The sequence below is a fragment of the Plectropomus leopardus genome, chromosome 2 (assembly GCF_026936395.1).
Source record: "Plectropomus leopardus strain MGB_pleo_1.0 chromosome 2, ASM2693639v1, whole genome shotgun sequence".
In the NCBI taxonomy this organism is placed as follows: Eukaryota; Metazoa; Chordata; class Actinopteri; order Perciformes; family Serranidae; genus Plectropomus; species Plectropomus leopardus.
Genome location: NC_142177.1, coordinates 9,609,412 through 9,631,691, shown reverse-complemented (window position 1 = coordinate 9,631,691; position 22,280 = coordinate 9,609,412). Strand labels below are relative to the sequence as shown.

General features: G+C 37.5%; 2 protein-coding genes across 6 annotated transcripts in view; one reads left to right on the top strand and one right to left on the bottom strand.

Annotated features, from left to right (window-relative positions):
- LOC121952958 (class E basic helix-loop-helix protein 40-like) lies at nt 1–3,701 on the top strand. Its single transcript, XM_042499849.2, has 5 exons — nt 1–431; nt 533–596; nt 839–946; nt 1,345–1,468; nt 1,661–3,701. The coding sequence occupies exons 1-5, from the start codon at nt 361–363 to the stop codon at nt 2,566–2,568; spliced, it is 1,275 nt and encodes a 424-aa protein (XP_042355783.1). The 5' UTR covers nt 1–360; the 3' UTR covers nt 2,569–3,701.
- A 2,059-nt stretch (nt 3,702–5,760) lies between these two features.
- The window catches only part of ttll3 (tubulin tyrosine ligase-like family, member 3), a 44,204-nt gene continuing 27,684 nt past the window's right edge, over nt 5,761–22,280 (bottom strand). For all 5 annotated transcript variants that reach the window (XM_088084209.1, XM_088084202.1, XM_088084214.1 and 2 more), the window contains 4 exons: nt 8,979–9,127; nt 7,631–7,874; nt 7,032–7,467; nt 5,761–6,937 (listed from right to left, as the gene is read on the bottom strand). In XM_088084209.1, the coding sequence (XP_087940335.1) occupies nt 6,152–6,937; nt 7,032–7,467; nt 7,631–7,874; nt 8,979–9,127 (1,615 nt within the window). In that variant the 3' untranslated portion in view covers nt 5,761–6,151. The remainder of the gene's footprint in view (nt 6,938–7,031; nt 7,468–7,630; nt 7,875–8,978; nt 9,128–22,280) is intronic.

The following is a 22,280-nucleotide window of genomic DNA, read 5'->3' as shown; positions in this document are numbered from 1 at the left end:
AGAGATAGGTCAGGCGGAGCGGAGAGTCAGAGGGTTTATTTAACTCGTCGCTCTGTCCTCCCCCACTTTCCCAACGCGCCACCAACAGGGTTGCCTTCCTTTCTGCGGCAGGAGCACGGCGTGGAGAAATCGCAAGGACGTGAAACGCGCAAAAATAACCTTTAAAATAAGTGCGAATTGTTGTTAAATAATGAGAAATTAAATCAAATCTTGGAGCGATTTGAAGAATTTTCGGTGCATTTCATCAACTGCAGCTTTTTTTTCAACTTTATTTTCCACACGCGTTAACAAATGCGTATTTATTTGTGACTGCATTTGGAAAAGTACCCCGACTTTGCTGCGTAATTGGAGTGAGAAACAATGGAGCGAATTACAAGCGCGCAACCACCTCCCCTTTCCAAACACCAGACCGATCTGTCAGACATGCAGGGGTAAGTTTGAAAATTTTTCTTTAAACGCACTTGTTTTATATTTTATTCTGTAATCGAAGCATTAGCGCATGCCTCACTGTTGCTCTTTGTATTTTGTTTAGGATGGATTTCCCGATGTATGTCTATAAACCCAGGCGAGGAATGAAAAGAGGAGAGGAGAGCAAGGTATTATATTTTTTCTCACTGCCAACTTGTTAACCATAAATCTTTTATTAGAGGGTGTGAACTACAAGGGAGGAATTACGCAGGCAGTAGTCCTGTAGTCCCATAAATGGTTGGCCTAATTTCTGCTATGACATAACTCTTAGAGTCCTCCCTATCGCAGAGGCTGCCTCTGATCATAAAGAGATAGCTGTGTGCAATCAGATCAAATGGAATTAACCAAACAATGGCGTTTGTTCTTGCAGGAGACCTACAAACTGCCTCACAGACTTATTGAGAAGAAAAGGCGTGATCGGATAAACGAGTGCATCGCTCAGTTAAAAGATTTATTGCCAGAGCACCTGAAACTCACGGTAAGTTCATGCTGTGGCTGGTGGGGATCAGGGGATTGAGTGTGTTGAGTGGCATGCACCATCGAGTGGCTGCTCAGTGGTATTACATCCTCTCTGCTGAGTGCGTCAGCAGCCAGTGAATGACAGCTCACACTGAGGAGGATTTTCGTTTATGGTGATTGTAGACACACTTAAAAATTAAATCCAGTACACAAAGAAAAGTAACTGCAATGTCATAAATACTACAGACTGCGTATTATTTCTGAAATTTATATTATCCCATCATTTATTTTTGCCTTTATGCTGCAGTGGTTTTATGATGACAACCTAGATTGTGTATACATGAGCAGTTAAGCATACTCTGTGTGTGTGTGTTATATAAGAGGTGAGGATGTGCTGACTGTGTGTGTTTCCTCTAGACTCTGGGCCATCTGGAGAAGGCTGTGGTTTTGGAGCTGACACTCAAGCACGTGAAAGCCCTCACCTCTCTTCTGGAGCAACAACAGCAAAAGATCATTGCTCTGCAGAACGGCATGCAAATTGGTGAGTTGCAGATCACATACAAAAAGACACATGCACGTGCAGCAGGATGTTTTTGTTGGACAGGATGCAAATTACCAAGAGTAGACAATGACAGGATTGTGCAGAAGTACAGGCAAAGAAGTGCCTTCAAATATAGTTGCATCAGTATCCCACTGCAGGATTTCTGACTGTAGTTTCTTGACGTCTTTACAGAGCAGCCTTCTGTCAGCCAGGAGAAGTCCGAGGAGATGTTTCGCTCTGGCTTCCACATGTGTGCCAAAGAGATGCTCCAGTATCTCAGCAATCACGAACCCGATGGAGAACTCACGCCGTCCCAGGTGATCAATCACCTCCACAAGTTAGCGGCAGAGGTGCTGCAAAGTCCGGTCCGACCCCGCACTCCTCTCAGCCCTCAACCTGAGGAAATCCCCGCCTATCACCAACCTCACAAGGAAATCCCCACCAGCTTACCCCCTAAACCCAGCGAGGGCTATGGGAGGAACTGTGTACCCGTCATCCAGCGGGTGTATGCTCCACCGAGCAGCGAGCAGAGCGGAAGCGATACAGATACGGACAGCGGCTACGGGGGTGAGCTGGAGAAGACGGAATCCGGGCCACAACAGGGACGTCCAGATTACTACGGGCAGGAGAGCCAGCTGAAGCGGGTGCTGGGCGAGAGGCAAAGTTCTGGCATCAAGGTGGAGGATGACGAGCCGCGCCACAAGCGACCTCGAGTGGAGTCGTCTGAAGATGAGCTGCTCTCAGGTGGAGAATCGTCATCATCCTCAAGTGGTTATGGCAGTTACATGAGCGTATCCCCCAACCATCCACCTCCTCCGCATCCCCTCTGCATGCCTTTCTACCTCATTCCACCTTCTGCTGCAGCCTACCTGCCGATGCTGGAGAAATGCTGGTACCCCGGGTCCGTGCCCATGCTCTACCCTGGCATGGGAGGCTCTGCGCCCGCCATGCCCAGCGAAAGACCGCCTCCACCTCAGCTAGTGTTGTCTCCCAGGGGAGGCTCCCCAGCGCCAGCCATATCTCAGACCCCGATGGACTCCCCTGCCCTCCTTCAGGCACTAAAGCAGGTACCACCCCTCAACCTGGAAACCAAAGACTGAGCGATACAAGAGAACAGATCCTGTTCTAGTACCCAGGAGCAGAGACAGTAGTTGGAATGAGAACATGACTGAGCCTTTCCATAATCCATCCTCATTCCCGTCCTCTGTTCTTCAGCATGCAGAGGTCAAATTTGCGGACTTGTAGAAACAATCAAGAAATGGAGGAGAGAGCGACATCCGTCCACACTCGGACGATGCAAAGCTCAGAGGTTGAATGTCAAATGCTCAGTGGTTTTACTCAGTGCAAATGTATCATATAAACTGGACCTGCCCTGCACACAAACACACACATGGTTGAATGTAAAGAAAGATATTAGATGCTGCTGTTAAAAGTCTATACGCCGATGACACTGATGCATCTCACTTGTAGCTGTTGCAATAGAGACACGCCATCTTTGTACTTTTAGAAAGTCTTGCACCAAATGTTAGCGTTAATATTTCACCCAAAGTTCGTTGCCTATGTCCTTTAGGTCACCAATATCTTCACTGCCCTCGCAGCCATGATGACTGGCACCGTAAGGGTTTCCTCAAGTGTGTACAGAGGAGAGTAAGGGTACACCCAATGCGTGGATGAAGGAATGGGCCGCCACATGACCATGTTGAATGAGAAGTCTTGTTTTTCGTTGACAAACAGACAAGTTTAGATGGATTTTTTTCTGTAATTATTGTTCATAGACTTCTTGTACATTTCTATTTTTGATACCCGTTCTCGCACTCTGCCCGTCCGGACAGATAGAGGGGGGGGCAGAGTGCGGACAATTGTACGTTGTGTACTCAGAAACTGTGTACATACTGTAGCACTGTGCTGGACCTGGTCTGCATACTCAACATCTGTTTCTGCTCAAGTCAAACCTGGTGTTTGTTCTTGCTGTTGCCTTTTACTTGTGAAAAAGCTGATAAATCTCAGATGTTTATTCTCTGTACTACGTATGAATACTGGAGTCAAAGGCGGATTGAGGAGAGAAGTTGAATGTAAAAGTTTTACCAGAAGACTAGTTTTCTATAGAAAGAGGTACTTGAGATTTTATATTTTGGGACCTACATGAAAGATGTTTGATGTACATATTTTGTCTATAAATGTTGGTATACATTATATAAGTGTATTAATAAAGTATTTTTTTTCCCGTGGAAAATGGCTTCGACTGTATGTATATGAAACGGGAGGAGAGTGAAACGCAATCTGTTCTCTTGCAGCGCCACAACATTCATGACACAGGGAACACTTATGTAATGGCAGATCTGCAGCCCGGCTCTCCTGCTGGTTAACCGTCTGTGCCCACTAATACAACAACAAGTAAATACATGTGAGAGTCAGTTTCAGTTAATCTCCTGAGGCAATAATCAAGATTGTTCTGCATCTTGTCAGCAGCTTTGCCACAGTGACGTTTTTACTGGCTATATGATTCAATAAATCGCAACAAATACTACTTATCATCACAGCATGTATTCTATTACGCAATCACATTTTTTAGCTGTGATTGCACTAACAATCAACAAGGCTTATCTCATTCTGCAGATTTCTACACAGTGTCTCCAATATCAGTGCACAACATCACATCTTATTGTTGTTTCCACTATCATTTCTTAACTGTGGGAGTGTTGTTTCGTTCCAAATCCAGTTCGTTTGTACAAACTGAAGTCAAAGGCTGTGACCTTTGCATTGTAAATGTCATTAGTTTCTTCTAAACAGAGTTTCTTGATGTTAATTTCTAGTCATGTGTCGAAGGCTTCATGTAAATGTTTTCTAAATGGCCCAGGATCTTAATATGTAGGCTATATATGTTTTTCAAAGATAAGAATAGGCCTAATGATTATAAAATGCAGCAGACTTGATAATCTCACATTCCATTCATACTTGAATCATTGTACTCAGTAACATCAACCACTGTTAACAGATATACATACAATTAACTTTTTTTACAACTTTAGTCAATACATTTTTAATAATAGCATTTATTATTCTGTGCTATATACTAATCAACAACGACTACCAATATCTTTCTCATAACAATTCATAATCTGGAAAGTTTTTTAGAAAAAAAAACAACAGTTTTTATGGGTAAGTAAGTTGGCCAAGTACTTAAAAGAGATCCCTCCGGACCCTCCCATTGAGGTCCGAGCTAAGCCCTGAAAGTCCTCAAATCCTGGAAATGCCCCTGTCCTTTGCGGCACGCCTCTCTCTCCCTCCCTCATTATTTCCTCTCTGTTTCTATTTATGTGTGTTTGTCCAATTAATGGCAAAATGCCATTAAAAGAAAATCTGCCTGTTTGCCCCCCACCCCCCATATTGTCCTATCCATTAAATGCAATAATCCCCCCCCCAAAAAAAACTATCTATTGATTTGGTAAAATATGCGGCAACTAAATGAGTAGTGATGTCTAAACCGTTTGGGAAAGGTCAGTTATAGGTCAAGTGTGTGTGATTTAGGGGCATTTGGCATGAATGGTATATAATAGTTATAATGACAGTGTGTTATAACGATTAGTGTATAATCATCAGAGGAAAAGAATCATTGTGTTTTCGTTACCTTAGAATGATCCGTTTGCATTTACATATGGAGCAGGTCCTCTTCCACTAAGTCTACCATGTTGTTTCTACAGTAGCCCAGAACAGACAAACCAGACCCTGGCTCTAGATAGGGCTATTTGTGTTTTTTTGTCTCTGTGTTGGCCACCGTAAGTCTCGTACATGCTTGGAACACAGGAAAAGTTTCAGTTCTACAACCTCACTGCTAGATGCCGTTAAATTCTACACACTCAACCCACACAGCAGCTAACTGTTTCATATTCATCAACACTGCTCCTGCTATTTTTACATTTTTTTATTTATGTATGAAAAGTGGCTGAAAGACAAAATAAAGCAGATGTTGATGAAGATGTACCAACATCTGGATAGGAACTACTATTTCTTTTTCTTTTTCTTTTTAAATGCCCTCTCTTTAAAAAGGAGAGGACATTTAAACGACATCATTTAGCCTTTACTGCCACCTGCTGGGCTTTCAAAATAATTACCTCCTGTTAATGTAAAACAGATTTTTTTCCACAGTATATGGAACCAGTGATCATTGTATTATTATTATTATTATATTATCCTCTGCTCACTCACCTTGGAAATATCTGCCTTACTGGAGACAAATAGCTCTTTCTCTTGGTTTCAATGCAAATTAACTACAATATGTTACATTCATAACATCATTGTAAAACATATTTATTCAGGTTACAGTCAGCCAAACTAAAACATAATTTAAATCTACCACTGGATTATATGGCATATGTAACACTTTATTCCAAATAAAAAAAGGTAAAAGTACTCATATTAACCTTGATGCTGCAAATTTAAAAGCATGATTTGAGAATTTCTAAGTTGCACCATTCCTCCTGATTGTCTTAAGTTTTTACAAACAATATCAGAATCATTTAAAAAACATACTTCAGTCACATAAGTTGTGTTTGTAACTTGTACTTTGTTGTGCATTAGGTTTCAATTCATCGAAATATTTAAATTAATAACAAAGTTGTCGCAGCCTAAATATCTTCAGCACTTCCTACTGTTTGCTTTCCATCCTTTCAACACTCAGTAGCACTAGTGTTTCTCTTCCCCAGTGCGCTCTCCTTTATATTTGCCCAAGCTTTGTCTTTGAGAGCGGAGGAATAACTGATGCTTGTGAATGCTTGGATGAGAGGACAAGTTTGGATTACAACTGGCAGCCACAATGTTTGGTTGCAAGCTTAAGACCTCTAGAGTAGGAAGGGGACCCTGGAGTGGAGGAAAGATCCGAGTAGGAGTCCTATGTTGGGGCACCAAAGCTGTCTGGGGAAGGAGGGATCTGGGGATGTGTGATGCATGGCCTGAGTTGGCCTGAGATTTGCTCTCTGATATGTTGTGAGGGGGGCTGAGGGAAAAGGAAAGGCTCCGTGGGACCACATTTGCCCTGTTGGCACCAAGACTCAAACCCAAGCGTCGTGCTTTCCTCTGAGGTTCAGTGTGTATCACCAAAGGCTGTTCACATGCCATGCTGCGACAAGACCTGCGGACACAGGAAGTATTTGGAACTTCTGTTTTTCCCCCGTGATCCCTCTTAGGAGATATTGATGTCAGCTGTCTCTTATTCTGTCTAGCAGCTCGGTTCTCCTTGCCTGGGTGGCGTGAAACTGAGAGTGCAGAGCACTTCTGACCTGATGGTTTATGTAGTGTTTCAACCTCTTCTGACGTCGACTGGTCTGAAGGGAACTGGACAGTGAGGGGTGGGTTGGAAACAACTCTGTGGAGCAGAGCGGTTTGTCTATGAAGCAGAGGTCTGGATCGCCTTATGGGGACGCCTTCCACCAGCAGGTTCACTCCCACATACTGAGGCACTTCAACTGCAGCCTGAGAGGGTGAAAAAGTAAAACACAAATAAATGCATTTGTGGAATTCCCCTTGAAAATGCGCCTTTAGGCATTTTATGTTAAGATATTCCAACCTGTTTGTAGATTAGCTGGAAGCCTCCTGTGTACGCACTGGGATCAGTCCGACGGTCGAGCACAACCCTCAGTGTGTCCAGCTGCACAGCAGGACAGAGGCGAGCTGTCACAGCGGTGGAGCAGGCCATAGTCGGACTAGCATTGATTTCCAGAAGCCAAGGCCTCAGATCTCTGCCCAACATAAAGTCAGCTCCGTAGAGCTCAAAACTCGCCTTACGAGGCTCGACCAGGTCTTGGGCTGTCTGCAGGGCATGGACCACTGCTCGCTGCATACCGGGGACCACCACTGACTCCCACTCTGCTCCACGGCCCTGCCGCTGTAGGAAAGCCCTGAACTGAGAGCAGGACCACATGTTGTCCTCAGGCACTCCTGGATGGCGCTCACAGGAGGGTTGGAAATGCTTCTGGATCGAGTTGTTGCACAGGTGAACTGAGCTGAGGAAGGGGGTAAGGCCATGAAGGTAAGTGTTAAACGTGCTTAAACTAAAATGGGTACATTTAGTCCTGCTTGTACTGTTGCATTTCTAACTAGATAAAAATACAGGAAAGATCCAACATTATAGACAATGTAAAGAATTTTTTTTCTGTTCTGTCTAACCTGTCCAGAGTTTTTGTGGAATAGAGCTGAGTGGAGAAACGCAGGTAGCACTCTCTGTAGAACCAGACTGTCAGAGGGTTCCAGTCCGTGACAAGGAACCACTGGCGGAGGTCAAACTTGGTGCCGTGGACCAACAGAGGACGCTCCAGGTATTTCTGAACCACCCATTTACTCTCCTTAGTCATGGCTCTGTCGCTGTCCACAAGTGCCAAAATCTCATCCAAGCGATTCATACAGAGAATACCTGAGGGATTAGTGTGACATGGACAAGAAAAAAACACACAAAAACTGTCTTAAACAAATCAAAACTTAAAGTAAGAGGACTTGGTGTTTCTGATGACCTTCCAAAGAAATGAATGGCGAACATTCATTCATTATATTGAAGCTGAGGGGAATTGTAGGCATTACCATTATATTTAATCCAATTAAATGTAGTAAAAGGAAGCAACAGTGACATCTGCATGTCCCAGTTCATGTTGCAACCAAAATATTCAAAACACAAATCAACACGGTATGATTTTCAGTATTTTCCAATAATGTACACATGCCCAGAGATGCAAATGAGAAAAGAATTCTGGTTGTCTGATTAAGTCTAGTCTAATTTTTTCCTCTCCTGTGTTGCATGTGAAAAAATGATGTTGTAGGGTTTGAGAAAAATAAACCTGTGGAACAGGTCTGATTGAGAAATGTTTGGCCAGGTGAAAGAAGTTTTGCTAAAATAATTTGTCTAAGTTCTGTTATTCCATATTCAAAACAGATGGAGAAAAGTGTCTGCAGGGTATTTTCTTTTTTTTTTTTGTAGTCATGGTAGAGTGATAGTTGTTGCCATACTCATTTCAGCCAAAAGAAGCTAACCTGTCATTAGCGTTATTTACACTGACTGACTATGATAAGTGCTGATTTGAATAATTTCAACCAAAAAGACAAACATGACAGTAATAGTACATAACTTGCTAACACAATATATGAGAGCCTCTAGCCCTTTGGCCACAAGAGACTGAAGTGCACGATTCCCTTGTGTCCTTCAAAGTTAGTATTACTACAAAAAAAAACAAACACTCCTGACAAAAAAGAAAATTAACCTTGCAAAACTTTTCCTCCCTACCTGTTTACACAGATGACAAAAAATAAATAAATAAGGAATTTAGAAAGTTTGTCCTTGCAAAACTCTTTCTCCACCTGTTCGTAAGTCATAAACAGGGGGACAAACAGTTTAGAACAGACTTGTAAACAATGGACTGCAGGATTTTTTTTCTCACTTGTCTCTCAGGTCTATCATAGTGTTGTGCAAAGAGGAAGTGAAAGATTCATATTTAAGATTACCATATAACTATTTTTCTAAACTCACCTCGCCCTCTTGACTTGGCACCTGGTTTGATGATCCAGATGTTGTTTATTCCATCTGTATCCAGCTGAGGGCAGACCTCCTGCAGTCTGATTAACATGGCCTGGCAGCGCTCCACAAACACACTACTGCCCCTGATCAATGCATCTTCACTACACACAAACAGTACATTCAGAGATCGAGTTCACTAATGTGCAGAGTTGTGACATCTTACTTTCACACTTTATTCCAGAGTGTAATTGTGCACTGCACAGCAATTATATAGGTAAGCACACAGTATATTCACATTGGTAAAAAATGAAAATAATTGAATGAAAAAAATACCAGCCAATGTAAATTGAGATCATCTTATTTCTGAAAGTTATGTACATCTATCTATGAAATCAAGGAATTTCTGTCTGGGAGTGTGTAAGTTCTGTGCATATCTCAATTACTGTTAATACAATCTAATTTGTACAGAATTTCTGAAAAACATCAGAAAAAGTCAGAGTATAGCATGTCATAAAAACTCATGGTATAGTATGTTATAAAAATGTAATTAAAAGGCATTGTATTGCATGTCATAAGAATTTTTTTTATAAAACATTAAACATATACTAGCCCCAAAAAAAAGTGTTATGAAAAGTCATACTATAGGATGTCATAAAAAAGTCATAACACAGTCTTAGCATGCTACGTCAAAAATAAACCTTGATAAAATCATACTAAAATATATCATCCAAAATGGCATAATGGTATAGTATGTTTGCCAAAAGTCACAGTCTATAGTATGTCAGCCGAAATAACACAAAATAGTCAGAATATGGTATGTCGTCCAAAATATTATAAAAAAGTCAAGGTGTCAGTAGGCACAGTAAACTGTCATCCAAAATAGCAGAAAATAGTCATCACATAGTAGTCAAAAAGTCATAGTATAGTTCTTCGTCCAAGATCGCTTAAAAAAGTAAGAATATAGAATGTCATTGAGAATAGCATTAAAAAGTCATCTGACACTTCGACGTTCAAAAAAGTCATAGCTTAATATGTTGTTTAAAAAAAAAAGAATACTATGTCATCAAAATGGCATAATAATGTCATAGTATAGAATGTCATTTAAAATGGCATAAAAAGTCATACTATCGGATGTTGTCTAAAATAGCATAAAAATGTCATAGTATAATATGTTGTCCAAAAGAGCACAAAAATCTCATGGTATATATGCCATCCGAAATTGAATTAAAACATCATGCTATAGCATGTCATCCAAAATACCTTTAAAAATTTATAGTATAGTATGTCGTCCAAAATGGCATAAAAAAGTCCCATAATAGTATGTCTTTTTTTGGTTGTTTGTTTTTTAAAAATTTTTTCTTTTCATTTTACTATATTATAATCCTCTTCAATATGCTATCCTAGGACTTTTTTTGACATTTGGAAAGATGACTTTTTTGACAATTTCAACCTGCTATAATATGGCATTTTTCAGCATATTATACAATGACCTTACATCAATTGAAATGTTGACTTTTCTGGCAGTTTTTTCAGATTACTAGGTATACTATAATTTCGACTTTTGGAGCGATTACTTTTTTGACCATTTTTCCACATACTATAGTATGGCTTTTTTCTGGATACTATAGGATGACTTTTTAACAATTGAGATGTTGACTTTTGGGACAGGGTTTTTGTCTTACTCTTCAATATGCTACTCTAGGACATTTTTCGACATTTGAAAAGATGATTTTTTTTTACCTTTTTCCGAGCTATTATAGTATGGTGTTTTTCGACATAGTATAGTATGCCTTTTAAAAAGTTGACATGTTGACTTTTTGGATAGATTTTTTTTGTCTTATACATTACTATCTTCTTCAACATGCTATTCTCAAACTTTTTTTCAACATTTGGAGCTATTAGTTTTTTGACAATTTTTCAATATACTATAGTATGGGATTTTTTTTCGAGATAGTATAGAATGACTTTTCAAAAACTGACGTTGATTTTTTGGACAGATTTTTTGTTAAAAAACTATTCTATGACTTCTTGTCAACATTTGGAGTGATGACTTTTTTGACCATTTTTTGACATACGTACGACATGTGGCATATTTTGGCTTACTAGAGTATGACTTTTCAATGATTGAAATGTTGACGTTTTCTTTCTTACAGTCTTATATTGCTATAATTCTCTTCAACATGCTACTCTAGGACCTTTTTTTACCATTTGGAAATATGACCTTTTTGACCATTTTTCAACACGCTATAGTATGGTGTTTTTAAACATACGTTTAAAAACGTATGACATCTAAAAACTGACATGACTTTCTGGACAGATTTTTTTGTCTTACGAAATGATAATCTTCTTAAACATGCTAATCTTGGACTTTCATTTAACAATGGGGGCAATGACTTTTTTCAACCATGGCGTTTTTTCGATTTAGTACAGTATGACATTTCAAAAATTTGGAGCAATGACTTCTTTGAACATTTTTTGACATATTATATGATGAATTTTCAACATTTGACACATTGACTTTCCTTTTTCCAGCTTACTATACTATAATCTTCTTCATCTAGCTAATCTTGGACTTTTTTTCAACAATTGAAGCAATTACTTTTTTGACCATTTTTTGTCTTACTATAGTACGGCATTTTTGGTCATTTTTATCGACATGCTATTTTATGGTGTTTTGAGCCGTATTCTATGCCATGGCGTGTCTCAGCATGGTATTTTATGTGGTTTTCAGCTGTTTTTTGGACATGCTTTTGCAACATCCTGTGCAATGGCTTGTGTCGGCATGCTTTTTTTATGTGCTCTTATGTGGTTTTTAGCTGTTTTTTGTGAAAAGAGGCCATGGCATTTTATGTGGTTTCCAGCTGTTTTTTGGACATCATATTTGGACATTTTTTGCCATTTTTGGTTCTTCTTTCGACATACTATTTTATTTTTATTTTATTTTATTATTTTTTTTTGTCGTTTTTACAACGTCTTATGTCATGGCGTGTGTTAGCATGCTTTGTTTTTTTTGTGGTTTTATGTGATTTTCAGCTGTTGTTTGGACATGTCATATTTTAACATTTCTTGCCATACTATAGCCTTGCCTTTTCAGTCATTTTTTCAAAAATGTCCTATTATGGTGTTTTGGACAGTTTTTGAGAGACTCTATGCCATGGTGTGTCTCTGCACTCTATTTTATGATGTTTTGAGGCGTTTCAGCTGTTTGTTGGACATACTACAGTATGGCATTTGTGGTTGTTTTTTTTTACATGCTATTTTACAGTGTTTTTGCAATATCCTATACCATGGCGTGTCTGGGCATGGTATTTTATGTGGTTTTTAGCTGTTTTTTGGACGTCATATTTTGACATTTTTCACCACACTATAGTATGGCATTTTCGGTTCTTTTTTGACATGCTATTTTATGGTGTTTTTGGCTGTTTTTACAGTATCCTTAGCCATGGTGTGTCTTGGCGTGGTATATTATGTGGTTTTCAGCTGTTTTTTGGACATGTCATATTTCGAAATTTTTTACCACACTTTAATACGGCATTTCCGATCGTTTTTTCAACATGCTATTTTATGTTGTATTGGGCAATTTTTGCAATATCTTCTGCTATACTGTGTCTCAGCATGGTATTTTATGTGGTTTTATGGGGTTTTCAGCTGTTTTTTGGACATGTCATATGACATGACTCGACATTTTAAGCCTTACTATCGTATAGCATTTTTGGTCCTTTTTTCTACATTGTATATGATGGTGTTTTTGGCCAGTTCTGAAACATCCTATGCCATGGCGTGTGTCAGCATGTTTTTTATGTGGTTTTCAGCTGTTTTTGGTCATGCCATATTTTGACATTTTTCGCCACACGAAAGTATGGATTTTTTGGACATGTTATGTTTTGAAATTTTTCTCCATACTAAAGTATGGCATTTTCTATTGTTTTTTCGACATGCGATTTTATGGTGTTTTTGGCCACTTTTGCAACATCCTGTGCTATGGTGTTTGTTGGCATGGTATTTTATGTGGTTTTATGTGGTTTTTAGCTGTTTTTTGGCAACATGTCATTATTTGACATTTTTCGCCTTGCCTTGTCGGTCAATTTTTGGACATGCTATACTGTGGTGTTTTTGGCAATTTTATGAAAATTCTATGATATGGCAAGTCTCGGCACACTATTTCTTGCTGTTGTTGAGGTGTTGTCAGCTGTTTCTGGGACATGATATATTTTGACATTTTTGCCTCACTATAGCCTTGCTTTTTTGGTCATTTTTTCGACATGTGATATTATGGTGAGTTTGGCCATACTTGCAAGTTTTAACGCTATGGCGTGTCTCAGCACGCTATTTTATGTAGTTTATAATTGTTTTTAGCTGTTTTTTGAAAATGTCATTTTTTGTCATTTTTTGCCATTTTTGCCTTGGTTTTTTCGTCTTTTTTTGACATGCTATAATAAGGTGTTTTTTGTCCGTTTTTGCAAAATCCAATGCTATGGCATGCCTCAGCATGCCATTTTATGCTGTTTTGAGGTGTTTTCAGCTGTTTCTTGGACATGTCATTTTTTGACATTTTTGCCATACTATAGCCTTTTTTTTGGTCATTTTTTCGACATGTGATATTATGGTGTTTTTGGCCATGTTTGCAAGTTGTAACGCTATGGCATTTCTCAGCACGCTATTTTATGTAGTTTATAATTGTTCTTAGCTGTTTTTTGGACATGTCATTTTTTTACATTTTTGCCATACTATACCCTTGTTTTTTTGGTCATTTTTTCGACATGTGATATTATGGTGTTTTTGGCCATATTTGCAAGTTGTAACGCTATGGCATTTCTCAGCACGCTATTTTATGTAGTTTAAAATTATTTTTAGCTGTTTTTTGGACATGTCATTTTTTGACATTTTTGCCATCCTATAGCCTTGTTTTTTTGGTAATTTTGTCGACATGCTATATTATGGTGTTTTTGGCCATATTTGCAAGCTTTGATGCTATGGCTTTTGTCAGTATGCTTTTTTATGCTGTTTTGATGTGTTTTCAGCTGTTTTTTGGACATGTCATTTTTTGACATTTTTGCCAAACTATAGCCTTGCTTTTTTCGGTCATTTTTTCGACATGCTATATTATCGTGTTTTTTGCCATATTATCAACTTTTAATGCTATGGCATGTCTCAGCATGCTATTTCATGTAGTTTAAAATTGATTTTAGCTGTTTTTTGGACATGTTATTTTTTGACATTTTTGCCATACTATAGCCTTGCTTTTTTCCTCATTTTTTTGACATGCTATAATAAGGTGTTTTAGGCTGTTTTTGCAAACTCCAATGCTATGGCGTGTCTCAACAGGCTATTTTATGCTGTTTTGAGGTGTTTTCGGCTGTTTTTATGACATGTCATTTTTTGACATTTTTGCCATACTATAGCCTTGTTTTTTTGGTCATTTTTTGAACATGCTATATTATGGTGTCTTTGGCCATATTTGCAAGCTTTGATGCTATGGCTTTTGTCAGCATACTAGTTCATGCTGTTTTGGGATTTTTTCAGCTGTTTTGATGACATGTCAAATTTCGACATTTTCGCCATGCTATAGCCTTGCTATTTTCGGTCATTTTTTCGACATTCTATATTATGGTGTTTTTGGCAGTTTTTGCAAAATCCAATGCAATGACGTGTCTCAGCATGCCATTTTATGCTGTTTTGAGGTGTTTTCAGCTGTTTTTGGACATGTCATTTTTTGACATTTTTGCCATACTATAGCCTTGCTTTTTTGGTCATTTTTTCGACATGCTATATTATGGTGTTTTTGGCCATATTTGCAAGTTGTAACGCTATGGCGTGTCGCAGCACGCTATTTTATGTAGTTTATTATTGTTTTTAGCTGTTTGTTGGACATGTCATTTTTTGACATTTTTGCCATACTACAGCCTTGCTTTTTTCGGTCATTTTTTTGACATGCTATATTATGGTGTTTTCGGCAGTTTTTGCAAAATCCAATGCTATGGCGTGTCTCAGCATGCCATTTTATGCTGTTTTGATGTGTTTTCAGCTGTTTTTTGGACATGTCATTTTTTGAAATTTTTGCCATACTATAGCCTTTGTTTTTTAGTCTTTTTTTTGACATTCTATAATAAGGTGTTTTTGGCCGTTTTTGCAAAAATCCAATGCTATGGCGTGTCTTAGCATGCCATTTTATGCTGTTTTGAGGTGTTTTCAGCTGTTTTTTGGACATGTCATTTTTTTGAAATTTTTGCCATACTATAGCCTTGTTTTTTGATCATTTTTTGAACATGCTATATTATGGTGTGTTTGGCCATATTTGCAAGTTGTAATGCTATGGCGTGTCTCAGCACACTATTTTATGTAGTTTATTATTGTTTTTAGCTGTTTTTTGGACATGTCATTTTTTGAAATTTTTGCCATACTATAGCCTTGCTTTTTTCGGTCATTTTTTCAACACGCAATATTATGGTGTTTTTGGCCGTTTTTGCAAAATCCAATGCTATGGCGTGTCTCAGCATGCCATTTTACACTGTTTTGAGCTGTTTTCAGCTGTTTTTGGGACATGTCATTTTTTGACATTTTTGCCATACTATAGCCTTGCTTTTTTGGTCTTTTTTTTGACATTTTATAATAAGGCGTTTTTGGCCGTTTTTGCAAAATCCAATGCTATGGCGTGTCTCAGCATGCCATTTTATGCTGTTTTGAGGTGTTTTCAGCTGTTTTTTGGACATGTCATTTTTTGACATTTTTGCCATACTATAGCCTTGTTTTTTTTGGTCATTTTTTGAACATGCTATATTATGGTGTGTTTGGCCATATTTGCAAGTTGTAACGCTATGGCGTGTCTCAGCACGCTATTTTATGTAGTTTACAATTGTTTTTAGCTGTTTTTTGGACATGTCATTTTTTGACATTTTTGCCATACTATAGCCTTGCTTTTTTGGTCATTTTTTCGACATGTGATATTATGGTATTTTTGGCCATATTTGCAAGTTGTAACGCTATGGCATGTCTCAGCACACTCTTTCATGTAGTTTAAAATTGATTTTAGCTGTTTTTTGGACATGTCATTTTTTGACATTTTTGCCATACTATAGCCTTGCTTTTTTCGTCTTTTTTTTGACATTCTATAATAAGGTGTTTTTGGCCGTTTTTGCAAAATCCAATGCTATGGCGTGTCTTAGCATGTCATTTTATGCTGTTTTGAGGTGTTTTCAGCTGTTTTTTGGACATGTCATTTTTTGAAATTTTTGCCATACTATAGCCTTGCTTTTTTCGGTCATTTTTTCGACACGCTATATTATGGTGTTTTTGGCCGTTTTTGCAAAATCCAATGCTATGGCGTGTCTCAGCATGCCATTTTATGCTGTTTTGAGGTGTTTTCAGCTGTTTTTGGACATGTCATTTTTTGAAATTTTTGCCATACTATAGCCTTTGTTTTTTAGTCTTTTTTTTGACATTCTATAATAAGGTGTTTTTGGCCGTTTTTGCAAAAATCCAATCCTATGGCCTGTCTCAGCATGCCATTTTATACTGTTTTGAGGTGTTTTCAGCCGTCTTTTTTTGGACATGTCATTTTTTGACATTTTTGCCATACTATAGCCTTGCTTTTTTGGTCATTTTTTCGACATGCTATATTATGGTGTTTTTGGCCATATTTGCAAGTTTTAATGCTATGGCATGTCTCAGCACACTCTTTCATGTAGTTTAAAATTGATTTTAGCTGTTTTTTGGACATGTCATTTTTTGACATTTTTGCCATACTATATAGCCTTGCTTTTTTCGGTCATTTTTTCGACATGCTATATTATGGTGTTTTTGGCCATATTTGCAAGTTTGAATGCTATGGCATGTCTCAGCACACTCTTTCATGTAGTTTAAAATTGATTTTAGCTGTTTTTTGGACATGTCATTTTTTGACATTTTTGCCATACTATAGCCTTGCTTTTTTCGGTCTTTTTTTAACATTCTATAATAAGGTGTTTTTGGCCGTTTTTGCAAAATCCAATGCTATGGCGTGTCTCAGCATGCCATTTTATACTGTTTTGAGGTGTTTTCAGCTGTTTTTTGGACATGTCATTTTTTGACATTTTTGCCATACTATAGCCTTGCTTTTTTGGTCATTTTTTCGACATGTGATATTATGGTGTTTTTGGCCATATTTGCAAGTTGTAACACTATGGCGTGTCTCAGCACGCTATTTAATGTAGTTTACAATTGTTTTCAGCTGTTTTTTGGACATGTCATTTTTTGACATTTTTGCCATACTATAGCCTTGCTTTTTTCGGTCATTTTTTCGACATGCTATATTATGGTGTTTTTGGCCGTTTTTGCAAAATCCAATGCTATGGTGTGTCTCAGCATGCCTTTTTATGCTGTTTTGAGGTGTTTTCAGCTGTTTTTTGGACATGTCATTTTTTGACATTTTAGCCATCCTATAGCCTTGCTTTTTTGGTCATTTTTTCGACATGCTATATTATGGTGTTTTTGGCCATATTTGCAGGTTTTAATGCTATGGCATGTCTCAGCACACTCTTTCATGTAGTTTAAAATTGATTTTAGCTGTTTTTTTTTGGACATGTCATTTTTTGTCATTTTTGCCATACTATAGCCTTGCTTTTTTCAGTCATTTTTTCGACATGCTATATTATGTTGTTTTCTGCAGTTTTTGCAAAATCCAATGCTATGGCGTGTCTCAGCATGCCATTTTATACTGTTTTGAGGTGTTTTCAGCTGTTTTTTGGTCATGTCATTTCTTTTACATTTTTGCCATACTATAGCCTTGCTTTTTTCGGTCATTTTTTCGACATGCTATATTATGGTGTTTTCGGCAGTTTTTGCAAAATCCAATGCTATGGCGTGTCTCAGCATGCCATTTTATACTGTTTTGAGGTGTTTTCAGCCGTCTTTTTTTGGACATGTCATTTTTTGACATTTTTGCCATACTATAGCCTTGCTTTTTTGGTCATTATGTCGACATGTGATATTATGGTGTTTTTGGCCATATTTGCAAGTTTTAATGCTATGGCATGTCTCAGCACACTCTTTCATGTAGTTTAAAATTGATTTTAGCTGTTTTTTGGACATGTCATTTTTTGTCATTTTTGCCATACTATAGCCTTGCTTTTTTCGGTCATTTTTTCGACATGCTATATTATGGTGTTTTCGGCAGTTGTTGCAAAATCCAATGCTATGGTGTGTCTCAGCATGCCATTTTATGCTTTTTTGAGCTGTTTTCAGCTGTTTTTTGGACATGTCATTTTTTGACATTTTTGCCATACTATAGCCTTGCTTTTTTCGGTCATTTGTTCGACATGTGATATTATGTTGTTTTCTGCAGTTTTTGCTAAATCCAATGCTATGGCGTGTCGCAGCATGCCATTTTATACTGTTTTGAGGTGTTTTCAGCTGTTTTTTGGACATGTCATTTTTTGTCATTTTTGCCATACTATAGCCTTGCTTTTTTCGGTCATTTGTTCGACATGTGATATTATGGTGTTTTCGGCAGTTTTTGCAAAATCCAATGCTGTGGTGTGTCGCAGCATGCCATTTTATACTGTTTTGAGGTGTTTTCAGCTGTTTTTTGGACATGTCATTTTTTGACATTTTTGCCATACTATAGCCTTGCTTTTTTGGTCATTATTTCGACATGTGATATTATGGTGTTTTTGGCCATATTTGCAAGTTTTAATGCTATGGCATGTCTCAGCACACTCTTTCATCTAGTTTAAAATTGATTTTAGCTGTTTTTTTGGACATGTCATTTTTTGTATATTTTTGCCATACTATAGCCTTGCTTATTTGGTGATTTTTTCGACATGTGATATTATGGTGTTTTTGGCCATATTTGCAAGTTGTAACGCTATGGCGTGTCTCAGCACGCTATTTAATGTAGTTTGTCATTGTTTTTAGCTGTTTTTTGGACATGTCATTTTTTGACATTTTTGCCATACTATAGCCTTGCTTTTTTCGGTCATTTTTTCAACATGCTATATTATGGTGTTTTCTGCAGTTTTTGCAAAATCCAATGCTATGGTGTGTCTCAGCATGCCATTTTATGCTGTTTTGAGGTGTTTTCAGCTGTTTTTTGGACATGTCATTTTTTGTCATTTTTGCCATACTATAGCCTTGCTTTTTTCGGTCATTTGTTCGACATGTGATATTATGGTGTTTTCTGCAGTTTTTGCTAAATCCAATGCTATGGCGTGTCTTAGCATGCCATTTTATGCTGTTTTGAGGTGTTTTCAGCTGTTTTTTGGACATGTCATTTTTTGTCATTTTTGCCATACTATAGCCTTGCTTTTTTCGGGTTTTTTTTTGACATTCTATAATAAGGTGTTTTTGGCCGTTTTTGCAAAATCCAATGCTATGGCGTGTCTCAGCATGCCATTTTATGCTGTTTTGAGGTGTTTTCAGCTGTTTTTGGACATGTCATTTTTTGACATTTTTGCCATACTATAGCCTTGCTTTTTTCGGTCATTTTTTCGACATGCTATATTATGGTGTTTTCGGCAGTTTTTGCAAAATCCAATGCTATGGTCATTTCATGTCGGTCATTTCTTCGACATGTGATATTATGGTGTTTTTGGCCATATTTGCAAGTTTTAATGCTATGGCATGTCTCAGCACACTCTTTCATGTAGTTTAAAATTGATTTTAGCTGTTTTTTGGACATGTCATTTTTTGACATTTTTGCCATACTATAGCCTTGCTTTTTTGGTCTTTTTTTAACATTCTATGATAAGGTGTTTTTGGCCGTTTTTGCAAAATCCAATGCTATGGCGTGTCTCAGCATGCCATTTTATACTGTTTTGAGGTGTTTTCAGCTGTTTTTTGGACATGTCATTTTTTGACATTTTAGCCATCCTATAGCCTTGCTTTTTTGGTCATTTTTTCGACATGCTATATTATGGTGTTTTGGGCAGTTTTTGCAAAATCCAATGCTATGGCGTGTCTCAGCATGCCATTTTATGCTGTTTTGAGGTGTTTTCAGCTGTTTTTTGGACATGTCATTTTTTGACATTTTTGCCATACTATAGCCTTGCTTTTTTGGTCATTTTTTCGACATGTGATATTATGGTGTTTTTGGCCATATTTGCAAGTTGTAACGCTATGGCGTGTCTCAGCACGCTATTTAATGTAGTTTACAATTGTTTTTAGCTGTTTTTTGGACATGTCATTTTTTGACATTTTTGCCATACTATAGCCTTGCTTTTTTCGGTCATTTTTTCGACATGCTATATTATGGTGTTTTCGGCAGTTTTTGCAAAATCCAATGCTATGGCGTGTCTCAGCATGCCATTTTATACTGCTTTGAGGTGTTTTCAGCTGTTTTTTGGACATGTCATTTTTTTTACATTTTTGCCATACTATAGCCTTGCTTTTTTGGTCATTTTTTCGACATGTGATATTATGGTGTTTTTGGCCATATTTGCAAGTTTTAATGCTATGGCATGTCTCAGCACACTCTTTCATGTAGTTTAAAATTGATTTTAGCTGTTTTTTGGACATGTCATTTTTTGTCATTTTTGCCATACTATAGCCTTGCTTTTTTCGGTCATTTTTTCGACATGCTATATTATGGTGTTTTCGGCAGTTTTTGCAAAATCCAATGCTATGGCGTGTCTCAGCATGCCATTTTATACTGTTTTGAGGTGTTTTCAGCTGTTTTTTGGACATGTAATTTTTTGACATTTTTGCCATACTATAGCCTTGCTTTTTTCGGTCACTTTTTTGACATGCTATATTATGGTGTTTTCGGCAGTTTTTGCAAAATCCAATGCTATGGCGTGTCTCAGCATGCCATTTTATGCTGTTTTGAGGTGTTTTCAGCTGTTTTTTGGACATGTCATTTTTTGACATTTTTGCCATACTATAGCCTTGCTTTTTTGGTCATTTTTTCGACATGTGATATTATGGTGTTTTTGGCCATATTTGCAAGTTTTAATGCTATGGCATGTCTCAGCACACTCTTTCATGTAGTTTAAAATTGTTTTCAGCTGTTTTTGGACATGTCATTTTTTGACATTTTTGCCATACTATAGCCTTGCTTTTTTCGGTCATTTTTTCGACATGCTATATTATGGTGTTTTCGGCAGTTTTTGCAAAATCCAATGCTATGGTCATTTCATGTCGGTCATTTCTTCGACATGTGATATTATGGTGTTTTTGGCCATATTTGCAAGTTTTAATGCTATGGCATGTCTCAGCACACTCTTTCATGTAGTTTAAAATTGATTTTAGCTGTTTTTTGGACATGTCATTTTTTGACATTTTTGCCATACTATAGCCTTGCTTTTTTGGTCTTTTTTTAACATTCTATGATAAGGTGTTTTTGGCCGTTTTTGCAAAATCCAATGCTATGGCGTGTCTCAGCATGCCATTTTATACTGTTTTGAGGTGTTTTCAGCTGTTTTTTGGACATGTCATTTTTTGACATTTTTGCCATACTATAGCCTTGCTTTTTTGGTCATTTTTTCGACATGCTATATTATGGTGTTTTGGGCAGTTTTTGCAAAATCCAATGCTATGGAGTGTCTCAGCATGCCATTTTATACTGTTTTGAGGTGTTTTAAGCTGTTGTTTGGACATGTCATTTTTTGACATTTTTGCCATACTATAGCCTTGCTTTTTTGGTCATTTTTTCGACATGTGATATTATGGTGTTTTTGGCCATATTTGCAAGTTGTAACGCTATGGCGTGTCTCAGCACGCTATTTAATGTAGTTTACAATTGTTTTGAGCTGTTTTTTGGACATGTCATTTTTTGACATTTTTACCATACTATAGCCTTGCTTTTTTCGGTCATTTTTTCAACATGCTATATTATGGTGTTTTGGGCAGTTTTTGCAAAATCCAATGCTATGACGTGTCTCAGCATGCCATTTTATGCTGTTTTGAGGTGTTTTCAGCTGTTTTTGGACATGTCATTTTTTTACATTTTTGCCATACTATAGCCTTGCTTTTTTGGTCATTTTTTCGACATGTGATATTATGGTGTTTTTGGCCATATTTGCAAGTTTTAATGCTATGGCATGTCTCAGCACACTCTTTCATGTAGTTTAAAATTGATTTTAGCTGTTTTTTTGGACATGTCATTTTTTGTCATTTTTGCCATACTATAGCCTTGCTTTTTTCGGTCATTTTTTCGACATGCTATATTATGGTGTTTTGGGCAGTTTTTGCAAAATCCAATGCTATGGCGTGTCTCAGCATGCCATTTTATACTGTTTTGAGGTGTTTTCAGCCGTCTTTTTTTGGACATGTCATTTTTTGACATTTTTGCCATACTATAGCCTTGCTTTTTTCGGTCACTTTTTTGACATGCTATATTAT

Bases quoted from the DNA above. Each gene is read 5' to 3' on its own strand.
- LOC121952958 (XM_042499849.2), top strand. From the start codon at position 361: ATGGAGCGAATTACAAGCGCGCAACCACCTCCCCTTTCCAAACACCAG. The intron at 947-1,344 runs GTAAGTTCATGC...TGTTTCCTCTAG, and splicing joins CAGAGCACCTGAAACTCACG to ACTCTGGGCCATCTGGAGAA. The intron at 1,469-1,660 runs GTGAGTTGCAGA...ACGTCTTTACAG, and splicing joins GCAGAACGGCATGCAAATTG to AGCAGCCTTCTGTCAGCCAG.